The 12,822-nt window shown below is 42.4% G+C and overlaps 1 protein-coding gene across 7 annotated transcripts in view; it reads right to left on the bottom strand.

The window, feature by feature from the left end:
• TIAM1 (TIAM Rac1 associated GEF 1) overlaps positions 1–12,822 on the bottom strand; it is a 461,928-nt gene that overhangs the window by 103,872 nt on the left and 345,234 nt on the right. For 6 of the 7 annotated variants that reach the window (XM_060403824.1, XM_042229680.1, XM_042229684.1 and 3 more), the window contains 3 exons: positions 11,080–11,265; positions 3,947–4,093; positions 1,039–1,113 (listed from right to left, as the gene is read on the bottom strand). In XM_060403824.1, coding sequence (XP_060259807.1) covers positions 1,039–1,113; positions 3,947–4,093; positions 11,080–11,265 — 408 coding nt within the window. The remainder of the gene's footprint in view (positions 1–1,038; positions 1,114–3,946; positions 4,094–11,079; positions 11,266–12,822) is intronic. The other variant, XM_042229690.1, reaches the window with a different exon arrangement.

Genomic DNA, 12,822 nt, shown 5'->3' with positions numbered 1-12,822 from the left:
ATGAATTACGTAACTTCAGACATGAATACATGAACACAGAAACTGTGCTTGGATTGCACGTAAGGACAGTGATTTAACTTCATGAGATTTCATCAGAAAGAGACAGCGGTTATTGATGCGTATTTCCAAGGACAGCTATCCTGATGTCCACAATGGCATAATCCAGGAGTAGTTAGGCATCAAAGGGAGAAAAAGGTCCCTCCGTGACCACACTTCTCCCCACTCCCCGCAGTAACCGAACCCTGATTTCAGAGGCTCGGCTCTATCTAGAACATGGGACAAGCCACTGCTTGGTTGCATGGCAACTGAAAGCTGAACTCTGTCATGTTGATTCTGAGTCAGGGAATGGAAGGATCATACCAAGGTCACATTATCAACATCAGCACTCCCACCCCTTCCCCCAACAAAGAGCCTGTTGGTATCACCATTAGGGTCTTTCAAATGAGGGATGTCCATTCATTTAGAGGCTGAAAATAGCAGCCTAGGGGGAAAAAAAAATCAATATTCTTTATGGGCTTTCAATCAGAGCAGTTTGAAAGATCCTTTTAAAGCCAAGCACAAGGTTAAACCAAGTCTGGAGATTTATAACTGGATGCTTGTCTTGGGAGGCAAATGCACGTTTTATTTTTAAAAGAACATTCCATTAGAATAGTACTTTGAAATTAATTGAAGCAAAACAGCATGTGTGGGTAGACAGGGAGACCAGTACAAACTCACCTCTCGAGAAGGAAGTTGCTTACAAGAGGAACTTACAATGGAATAAAATATTCTGCTACCCAGAACCCCACTTTCCTCCCTTCTTCTAGATGGAAACAAACATTCAAATGATAATTACTGAAAATGTGATGTCAGCGGGTGAATGTCTTACTGTAAAGAAGTTTTCCATCTCTTCTGACCAGTTACATAATTTTAAAGGACTGATCATTTCAGTTTCTAATACTGAGTCTACTTAATTTTAGGATCCCAAGAAACCATTGCACTGTGGAATGTTGAGGTATTTGTGGTACTTTTAGAAAAGGAACATGTGTTTATTTTTACCTTGCCATCTGGAACAGTGTCATCAAATATTCCCTCTAAAGATTTCTTTACAGCCTCAGTTCCCTCACCGAACACCTGCATATACAAAAGTATCATCTTAAAAAGGAATTTGGGCAAAAGAAGCATGAGAAGGGGATGGAAATGGGCATGGCTATTAGAAAACATTACAAAAATTTCACATGCTCTCACATCAAACTCTCAAGTAGGTAAAACAATTCACAGGCTAGCAGACCATGAAAACCATTCCTCTGTTGGGATCACTCCCCAACTCTCAGACGATTTTTAAAAATTGGCTTATTAGAGCTAGATTCTTTTCTATAAATTTAGATGAATTAGCTTACAAATGCAATGTACCGGATTCTTTCACAATGAAGAATTTCAACTACAGTGCCACACACCTAATCAGATATTTACCAATAATAATTAGTTTACGTTTTAATCCTCAGAACTAAGGGGTCTTCCCTGACAGCCTAGCGGTTAAGACTCCACACTTCCAATGCAGGGGGCATGGGTTTGATCCCTGGTTTGAGATCTGAGGTCCCAAATGTCATGAGGTGTGGCCAAAGAATTTAAAAATAAACAAAGACATCAATAACAAACTTAAAAATCCGCAAAGCCTGAAACATGCATTTAGAATTATATACCGCAACACCATGGAAAAGTTTCTTATTTAAAAAATAGAAACTTGTCTACCCTTGGAAATTTAATGAATTCTACAAACTTAAAGATATGACTGTGAATTGGGAGATGAGGTTTGACATATATACAGTACCATGTGTAAAAATAAATAGCTAGTGGGAAGCTGGCGTATAGCGCAGGGAGGTCGGTTCAGTGCTTTGTAATGACCTGGATGGGTGGGATGAGAGATGGATGGGAAGGAGGCCCAAAAGCTATACGTATGTATATAGCTCCATATGTATCTAGCTGATTCACTTCACTGCACAGCAGATACTAATACACCATCGCACAGCAATTATAATCCAATTTAAAAAGATATGACTAAAACCACATCAGGGTACCTATGCCACGAGGTGGTCAAAACCTGAATACATCAACGTGAGAAATTTTATATACTGGCTCTCAACTGATGGTGTACTGTTGGTATAGAGTATGTAATTAAGAAAAAGGTTTTGCTCCAAAGCAAGTGAGATACATAGACACATACAATTTTTATCTGTTTCAAAGTCCTAAATTAACAAGTCAATTTCTGTTGGTATGCTTATGGCTAAGAGGTTTTTTAAAACTCTTACGATAAGAGAGAATAACAAGAATTGGTTATATAACACCACATGATCCTTTGATTAAAAAGAAATAGCTAAACTTCTTTTGGATTCATTTAAATTCAGGCATATATTTCAGCAGCAATGGACTATAACATAAGCGGGCACCCATAAAGGAGAAGTATACGAATGAACTAAAGCTCCTTTTTTTAGGTATTTTTTTATTTTATTTTATTTATCAGCTGCTCGTATGGCATGTGGGATCTCTGTTCCCAAATCAAGGATCAAACCCACGCCCTCTGCAGTGGAAGCACCGAGTCTTGACCGCGTCCCTGAAATAAGGCTTTTAACAGAAGAGAAATGCAACTCGAGTTGCCAACTGCAACTCCTGGCATGTATTTATAGTGATGGTCTGAGTCACCTGTAAGGCCAACAGATGCAGGTAGAACGAGGCGAGAAATGCTGACTGCTAAGGTCACCTTTTTGCACGTTTAATCAAGAGTCATCAAGTCTTATGTGTGATTTTTTTCCGCTGAAATATTGACTTTCCTCCAGTTTATTCTTCGAATTTACACAGAAGCAAGACCCCAGGCAGCCAACTTGACGCGCCTCTCTCCCCAAAGACCAGAGAACAAACAGCAGGACTGCTCAGGCTCTCCCCATCTGCTCATTGTTTCTACATCCCAGGTAGAAACGATGAGCATGGTGGGCAGCTAAGGACTTAGTATCTCGGCCTTCACGCCTGATTTCACTTTTAAATGTCATTCCTAAGTAAACTAATGGCTGAACTAGCCAAATAAACAAGATCTTTTTTTTACTGAGTCAGTCAATGGGCCTGTCTCACTTTGCATAAGGGCTCAGAGTGAACAGGTCAAATTGGCAATACTAATCATGATCTCAAAATGCACAGTGCCTCTGCAGCTCACAGACTGGATATTCTCCTCCTCTCCTGTGTCTTTCCATGCCTATCATCAAAGCGGCTCTGGGGCAACTTGTTTTCCAAAGCCAAAAAGAAATGACAATGGAAAGAGAGTTCCCCAGAAGTAACTCTGGCAGGAAAGTGGTCTTTGATAGTCAAAGTCAAAGTGATGAGGCCAGAGCATTTGGGTATTAGAGACCCACTGATGCTGCACCATAGGGGGTACCACTCAGGATGCACTGAGACAGGTCCCCTTCAAGCCCTGCTACCTCGGGAGATGGATGTCACGGTGGTGAGTAGGCGCTCTCAGACACCTGGTTCCTCACATTGGTAGGTACCCATTTTAACATCAACCCCAAACAGTCAAGGGCAAAGAAATAACCAGATTGCCCTGGAGGCGGCCTTTGATCCAAAGCCAGAGGAGGCATAAAAAGACCGTCAGGTGCCCACGTGGCTTCATCATCAAGCCCTGCTTTTTTCCGGAAGACTCAGAAAGAAGTGCACTTTCCGTACGTCTGTAATTAAGCAAGGCTTAGAAAGGATGCAGGTGGGGACGGCAGCTTGGTGATAGACTAATAGCAGAGTTCAGCGTTGTGGGTGTACATTATCTATTTAAAGCACCTAGCACAACTAACTTCTTTGCTTCAGCTAGCTGAAATGGTGTAACACTGGGTATCAATCAAGGAACAGCACACACGTGCATGCACATCCCAAGTGACGTGTCCGTGGAAGCAACCTACGCTTGCTTCTCATCCACCCTGGAACCCACCTGATTGATGCTTGGGCGTCCCTGCTTCTTTTTAGAGGTAGTATCCAGACCCCAAAGAGAAGAAAACCTGCTCCTTCTCTTGCTTGCGGATCGGGACATGGCCTGAGTACGTCTTCTGACTCCAGTTTCACCCGTGCGGGCGGCCACCTGAGGACGGCAAGAGGGGCCATCGACAAGAGGTAGTCAGGACCACTGACCTGTTCCCCAAAGTCCCCACTAAGCCCCTCCCTCCAAGAGTCTCATGTCAGCCAACACTGAGCCCACCAACCACAGCATTCCATCCGTAACTCACATATACGGGAACTGTGAGAGTCCTTTCTAGATTCAAACTATAACCGAAAGCTTGGCAAACTCGATCGCTGTCTGAAATAATCAGTTGCTGTTGCTGTTCAGTTACTAGGGCATGTCTGACTCTTTGCAACCCCGTGGACTGCAGCACACCAGGTTTCCCTGCCCTTCACTATCTTCCATACTTTGCTCAGACTTTCATCCATTGAGTCGGTGATATCCCGCTATCTCATCCTCTGTCACCCTCAATCTTTCCCAGCACCAGGGTCTTTTCCAACTGAGTCGGCTCAGTAAAAATACATAATAACAGTAACAGAATGTATACCAGGTTTCCAAGGCATCAAATATCCTTCTGGTCACAGTCCCAAACTCTAGCATCAAGTTAAACTAACCATACTTTCTTGAGATTCTCTCCAAATGATACAGAGTTGTTTCTATACCCTAACAAAAAACAGTGACCGAGTGTCAGCAAAAACAGTGAAAACAGCACATTTGGGTGCCTGTGATTTCGTACTGAATCTAAATTTACCCATCTCTTCTACTTTGTTTTCTCAGAATTACATAAAATTACATTCCTCATTAAGCAAGTGATGGTTGTCCCCCAATATTAATCATTCCTTGGCCTTAGTCAGAGAAATCTCAAAAAAAGTTGAGCATCTGGCTGCCCCAAGTGGACTTATTTTCCTTGTAGCAGGGTGTGGGATACTGATGAAGTTCTGGTCAAAGGGAAGTAGAAAAGTGATTTATAATTTCCAGGAAGGATCCTCAAAAGGAGGGGGTTTTCCATTATCCTTCACTCCCCTCTTTCCGGAAAGGTCATGTTAGCTAGTTCAGGACATTTGGATGGAAGCATTTTCAAGGATTACAAAATAAGACGGAAGGGATCCAGGGTCCATGAAAGATGGTGAAACCACATTATAGCCTTCATGTCCTATGTTTAGGTGAAAGAGGAATAAGAGTTGTATTTCCTCAATCATGATTTTGTAAAATATTTAATTTCAAACAGGCATAGAAAAGGCTAGAAGACATTTTCCTCCTTATTTTTATAAGATATATTTTACACAGCAAAAGAGAGAAAAAAAATGTTTCCCAAAACATTTAAAACTACCACTGTTAATATCTGGTTACATCCTTCCTGACTTTACTTCCAAGCAAACATGTGTATCATCTTTTTACAAAAATGGAAACATACTAAATGCATTTGGCAATTCTTTCATCTACACTTAAAATATGATACTCATCTTTTTATTAAAACTAACTTTGGAGAGGAAAACGTATTTTCATTTTTATTTTTTTTAAAAAGAAGCTAACCTCCATTGAGATGTTTGCAAGGTGCCAGCGTGCATGCTCAGTAATTCAGTTGTGTTCACTCTTTGCAACCCCTATGGACTGTAGCCCGCTGTGGCCCACCAGCCTCCTCTGTTCGTGGGATTTTTCCAAGCAATAATACTGGAGTGGCTTGCCATCTTCTCCTCCAAGGGGATCTTCCTGACCCCGGAATTGAACCTGCATCTCCTGCATTACAGGCGGACTCCTTACACTTGAGCTACCAGCCAGGAACCCAGACAAATACTTAAATGTTCAGAAAGGGGCCACACCAAACCTACATCCACTGCTGTGATCGCCTGCATCAAGCAATAGGTGCAGAAGCTCTGAGACTTTACGGATTTTAAAATCCATAAAGTCTTTGCAGGCAATCTTTTGGGCTTGAACTTTATCCCACAGGTGGTAAGCAGAGTCCCAGCAGAAGCCAGGAGGTCTCAACAGGCCACCCACGGGCCCTCCTTTCAAACAAGGGAGTGCCAGGAGGCACAGCAAGTTGGGCTTGAAATGAAACTTCCCCACCCACTCTTTGTTGCTGGAGGTAAATATCTCAGAACCTACTTGTCATAGATTCCCACACGGGCAACTCCCCATGTGATAGCTGCCAACTGGCCGCCTTCTCGCGGATGAACAATGTTGGGTAACACCCGGGGGCCCCCTCAGCAGTGAGTACACTAGCTACAAGGCACACCTTCCTGAGGTTTTCAGCATTGACAAGGTAAACACTCTGGAAGCCCCAGTGAGTATATTGGCAAAGACCCCGACGTCCATCAGAAACAAGAATCAAAACACCTTCTCTGCAACGGTATTAGGGGGAAAGTTTTGGTCCCAAACAAAAAAAAGAGGAGGGAGCTTGAAAGGTCTTGCATTTTCTCAGCTTCAGACATAAGCAAACCTAGGCAGGGGCAGGTAAAAATGTGGCACTCGACACAATGGTGGGAAAACTCCCCCAGAGAGAGCTCAAGGTGTTAGGGGAGCAAAAGTCACACAACCATAAAGGACACATTCTTATGTTAAATATGCAAACATTTCTTCTTCTCCATTTGATCGCTTTCTAAGCTAAAGGTAAACAACTGTTGTAAAAGGAATAAGTGATAATGTGCTAACATACAAAGATGCTCACATAACTATGTCAAAATCAGCGAGGCTTATGGGCACAACATGAGGCTTAGAACCACTGAATAAATGGTATGAAAGGTAAAAATTCTAGAGAAAAAAAGTTCACGTGGTCTCGCATTTATAAAGATATATATACGGACATATACAGGCAGATACACATGTATGGACACACACAATTGTCCATCAGTATCCATGGGAAACTGGTTCTTTAGGACCCCCAAGGAACCAAAATCCTCTCATGCTCAAGAGCTTATATACAATGGCATAGTACTTTTATATATAACCTACATACCATCTCCTATGTATTTTAAATATCACTAGCTTACTTATAATACCTAATATAATGTATATTCTATGTAAACAGGTGTAAGTACAATGTAAATGCTACGGAAATAGTTGAGCAAATTTGTTTTGCTTTTTGGAACTTTCTGGAATTTACTTCTTGAATATTTCCAATCCATGGTTGGTTGAATCCCCAGATGCAGAACCTGCGGAAATGAACGGTCAAGTCTGTGTGTGTGTGTGTGTGTGTGTGTGTCTGTGTGTGTGTCTGTGTATGTCTGGTGTCTGTGTATGTGTGTGTCTGTGTGTCTGTGTCTGTGTATGTCTGTGTGTGTGTGTGTGTGTATGTCTGGTGTCTGTGTGTGTCACAGCACCCATCAATATCTGAACTTTTGTGTTTATCTGGTGTTGCTGTTGAGTTGCTAAGGCATGTCCAACGTTTGTGACCCCATAAACTGTAGCCCACCAGGCTCCTCTGTCCATGGAATTTCCCAGGCCAAAATAACTAGGGTGGGGTGCCATTTCCTTCTCTAGAGGATCTTCCTGACCCAGGGATGGAACCCATGACTCTTGGGTCTCCTGCACTGCAGGCAGATCCTTTACCACCGAGACACCTGGGAAGCCCTTGTGTTTATCTGATTGCTTAATTATTATCCATCTTTCCCACAAGAATATAAGCTCCAATGGGACAAGAACTCTGGATTTGTTTACCGCTATAACCCTAATCAGAGGACAGTACGGACATATGCCAGGCACTCACATTTATTTGTTAGCTGAATCAATAAATAAACAACAAACAAGAAAAAGCAGAAGCAGAGATCCTACATAACACAGTTACAACAAGTGAACAGCAACTCTAGTTTCTAATTTTGGACAAACAGAGTCCAGAAGAAAAACCTAAATAACCATAAATGTGTTCAGTTCCCAGCTGACCAGTTGGTTTAATTCTGTTTAACAAATGGACTGTTTCATTTAAGGTTCTGATAGTAACTACTCTAAACTGTTGGGGACTTCTTAAACTGCAAAAGTTACTGCTACTCCCAAGACAATAATGACTCAAAATGAGCAAAGAGATTTAGATGGAAGGGGGAAAAAAAAAAGCTGGCAAAAGAACTGTTGGACAAGAGCTCAAGAGTTTCTCAATGATCTTTGCTCACACAATGCCTCTCTTTGTGGCCCGTACCTGATTACTCTATCATTCTGTTCATCTGTGCAAACAAGAACAATGATAACCTTTCAAAGAGTACAGTGGGGACCCTTCAGTTAATTACTGAAAATCACTGAGCATGATGCGAAGTCGTCCTGGTCAATGGAACTTAAATTGTGCTTGAATCTCCTCCCCTAGCCCCGTTGCCCTGACACCTCCTCCTCCCATGCTCCCCACTTAAAAGAAAGAAAGAAAAAAAAAAAGTCTGGACAAAGGCTAAATTGAAGAGTGTTTCAACCCCAAGGGAAAAGAACATTCTCTGGGGTCAAAAGACAAGGAGAGAAGGAAAAAGAGTAAGTATCCAATAAATGAGACAGTAAAAACTCCCTGCCCAGAACCTTCTATAAAACGTACAGCAACAAATAGGAAGAGATACCCAACAGGCTTGCTTAACTGGTCTGGTCCCACTGAAACCCCTCATGGAAAAGAGAAGTTTACAATGACACACAAACACCCAGATATACGAGACAGACGTAGCTAGCAAAAAAAAAAAAAAAAAAGGAACCGAGACTGGCACATATGGAATTAAACATTCTCCTTTAAAATCATGGACTGAATAGAGCTAAAAGTCACTAACCCTTCCACTCCCGTTGTCAGCTGGTCAGATTCTAAAAGCCTGCCCATCAAAAGAAAAGCACACACAAATCATAGACATCGAGACAGAGGAGATTAGAAGGTCTGGAGATAAATTATGGAAGGATAATTTAGTGGTTTTTATTTCATCATCTCATTTTAGAGGGACTTCCCAGGTGGCGCTAGTGGTAAAGAATCTGCCTGACCAATGCAAGAGATGCAGGTTTGAACCCTGAGGTGGGAAGATCCCCTGGAGAAGGAAATGGCAAATTGCTCCAGCATTTTTGCCTGAAAAATTCCAAGGACAAGAGGAGCCTGGCGGGCTATAGCCCACGGAGCTGCAAAGAGTCAGAGACAGCTGAGCAACTAAGCACACACAGGAGAGGTTAGCTTCAGTGGCTTTGAAGAAAATAATAGAAACACAGAAGCTTTAGGTAGACAGCAAGATTATTTTCTCCAAAGGTTATCAAGCCCAGGAGAAGGAAACAGCCATTTGGATGGCTTGGGATTTAGTATTGGGTTGGTTGAAAAGTTCATTAGGGTTTTTCCATAAGAACTCAAACAAACTTTTTGGCCAGCCCAGTAATAACACTGATGCACCATCATGGGTATCAAACTTCCTACATAAGAAAGTGAAATCTAGTGTTAGTTGCTCAGTCCTGCCCCAGTCTTTGCAACCCCATGACTGTAACTCGCCAGGCTCCTCTGTCCTTGGAATTCTCCAGGCAGGAATACTGGAGTGGGTAACCATTTCCTACGCCAGAGGATCTTCCTGACACAGGGACCGAACTGAAGTCTCCAACACGCAGGCAGATACTTTAGCGTCTGAACCACCACGGAAGCCCTTTCCTTAATAAGACTGCTCCTTCAATTGATGACATTCTCACAGTGTGGTAAACAAGAATTTTTCTTGCAATTATTTTGCAGAACAAGCAAACTAAGATTTGGTTAAGTTACAAAGCAGGGTCCAGGTCTCACAGAAACAGACCAAGAGCCACAAACTGAAGACCGTTTGCAAAATTAATTGATCACAGCCCTTGGACCCAGTGCCACTAAAAAAATAAGACTTAATAGCTGTATGGAGAGGTGGTAGCCAGGAGACCGAGAGCTGAGCTGTAATTAGTAGAACAAATCAGGATGCCAGTTCTAATAACTCCAGAAATTGGTTTAAGACTTCTTTAAAAATGTAAATCTACCCTAATTATCTGAATGATGATGCTAATCTATTTATAAAGAACACAAACGCCTCTGAGTGAATTACAGCTCTGAATCAATTGAAGAGCGCAGCTGACACAGCGAGCCCAGAGCCCCACAGGAAAGCTTCTCCAAGGCGGTTTCTGGAACCTGGGACTTAACATTCAGTTTCACAGTAAATGTGCTAAGGTGCAGTACATTTTCAGTGGGTGTTCATTTGGATAGGCAAAAACCGTGTTGCTCGCATAGCAATTTTTGAGAAGAAAGGAACCCAAAGTACATAAAGCTGTTTGCAATTTAGCAAGTACATGAAATTACAGATTGCAAACATACAACTACACAATCTGCCGCTCTGGAGGTCAGATGAAAATTCTCTTCCCCAAGCAACGACCTATGTCGGGCTGAGAAACACAGGAAGGTCTTGACCTTCTACAAAAGAATCAGGTATTTATGGTCACCCAAAACTATGATGGGGGCTTCCGTGGTGGCTCAGACAGTAGAGAATCTGCCAGCAGTGTAGAAGACCTGGGTTGGATCCCTGGGTTGGGAAGATCCCCTGGAGGAGGGCATGGCAACCCACTCCAGTATTCTTGCCTGGAGAATTCCATGGAGAGAGGAGCCTGGGGAGTCCATGGGGTCGAAAAGAGTCAGACATGACTGAGTGACTAACACTTTCACTTTCAAAACTATGATGAAAAAGTGAAAAGGAAGATTTTTAAAGAAATCTACTCAATATGTGGTGTGTGTCTTCATGTGAAAAACTGAGAGAGAAACACATTCATGTTTGAGAGAACAAGCTCTCCACTTATCATATCCACAAGAATAACAGAAAAAATACATACTGAGGTTGAAAGCATGACACCACCTAAAAATGACATGAGTTATCCACCAGGACCCCATGCGAAGAGCTCTTGAGGTAATACCTTTCATGTTTTCTTTGCACAATAATTTAGGCCCCATTTAAGACCAGCTTAGTAACAAATGTCAAAAGAGATTCAAATGAAGATTTGCATCCACGGCTGAGAGAGGACGTATCAGAAAGCCACACAGTAAAACTGGAAAACCACTTCAGAGACTCTTGTCAAGTCGTGCTCAGGATTAATAGTCAAGATGAATATTTATCAAAAACACATTAGCGTCTACTTACCAGGGCATGAAAAGATGACACAGAAAAAATTCCAAGGCGGCCCATTGCCACTTTGGTTGGTCGGCTTGCAAAGGCAAGTAACCTTTTAGGGTTGGGCAGCTCCCCACCTTGGAGGCTGGCTAGGTAACAGCGGTAGCGAAACAGGTCCATTTGGAACTGCTCAAGATTCTGCTCCCAGACAAAGATCTACAGTGGTGAAAACAGGGAAAAAGTGAAAGAAGAAAAAGCGAAGGCAAATGTTAACATTTTTATTCCACGTAAGTGTGACAAGTCCACATGTTGCAAAGGTATTAACTTTAATCCTAAAAGGTAAACAGCAGGTATCCTACGTTTCTTAGGTAATAACAAGTCCCATTTTGCTGTTGCCATAGCTGACTTGTTTTTCTGCGCGCTAACGTCATACATTCAGTATGACACACAGAACATACAGCCTTAGTTGCTCTGCTCCCTTCCATCACAGATTCTGCGTTTGCAACCAGGACAGACCATCAGCTCCAGGCTCAGAACCACAAACCTGAGGGAGAAGAAGTGAAAAAGCAGAGGAATTCCAGCCCTGGAGAAGTGTATGACTTACCTAGGGGTGGTTTTTCAGAGGAAGATAGAGAAGAAGAAAGGCAAAGTGATTTCCAAATCAGAGACAAATAGGCCGAGAGTTTTGGGAGCAGGTGGGCAGTTGAAAGTACAGGATGGGACCACGGAAAATACTAATGGTGAAGATCCACATTCTGGAACACATAGTTTCAATCACAGAATAGATCCAAGATGTTTCCACATTTTTCAAAGTGGCAAAATAATACCCACCTCCTGAGGCTGATGTGACGGTTGAATAAAGTAATGAAAGAGAAAGAGTTGGAACAGGTATATTGTGAAGGCTTGGGGATCTTGGCTGTGATGTGGATATTAATCGGTGGTTGACAGCTACCTTTTTACTTCAGCTTAAAATACGGTGTTAGTATGAACACATATTCATAACACTATTCACAACAGCCAAATGATGGAAATAGCCCAAATATCTATCAAAAGATGAATGGGTAAACAAATTGTGGTGTAAACACATGATGGAGTAATATTCATCCATAAAAGGAATGGAGTGTGCATACCACAACGTGGACCAGTCTGTAAGATATTACGCTAACTCAGAGACACTGACACAAAAGGTCACATATTATGCTACTCCATTTATACAAAACATCCGAAACTGGCAAACCCAGAGACAGAAGGCCAGGGGCAAAAGGAGCAACAGCTTAAAAGATACGGAGCTTCCTTTTGAGGTAGACGGTATTTGGGACTAGACAGAGATAATGGTTACTCAAAAGGAAATGGCAACCCACTCTAGTGTTCTTGCCTGGAGAATCCCAAGGATAGGGGAGCCTGGCAGGCTGCCATCTATGGGGTCGCACAGAGTCGGACACGACTGAAGTGACTTAGCAGCAGCAGCAGCAACATTACACATTTACACTTTAAAGTGGTTAAGTTTGTGTTATGTAAATTTCACCTCTGGTTAAAAAATACAAAGAACAGGGTAATCGAGGGAAAGAACAGACCGAGGGGAATTCAGAATGTCATATGCTGATCAATTATTTAAGGTAAGGTAAAGTCACTCAGTCGTGTCTGACTCTTCGCGACCCCATGGGCTGTAGCCTACCAGGCTCCTCTGTCCATGGGATTTTCCAGGCAATAGTACTGGAGTGGATTGCCATTTCCTTCTCCAGGGGATCTTCCCGACCCAGGGATCGAACCCGG

This window comes from Ovis aries, chromosome 1 (assembly GCF_016772045.2).
Source record: "Ovis aries strain OAR_USU_Benz2616 breed Rambouillet chromosome 1, ARS-UI_Ramb_v3.0, whole genome shotgun sequence".
NCBI lineage: Eukaryota > Metazoa > Chordata > Mammalia > Artiodactyla > Bovidae > Ovis > Ovis aries.
This window is presented reverse-complemented; position numbering and strand designations above follow the sequence as displayed.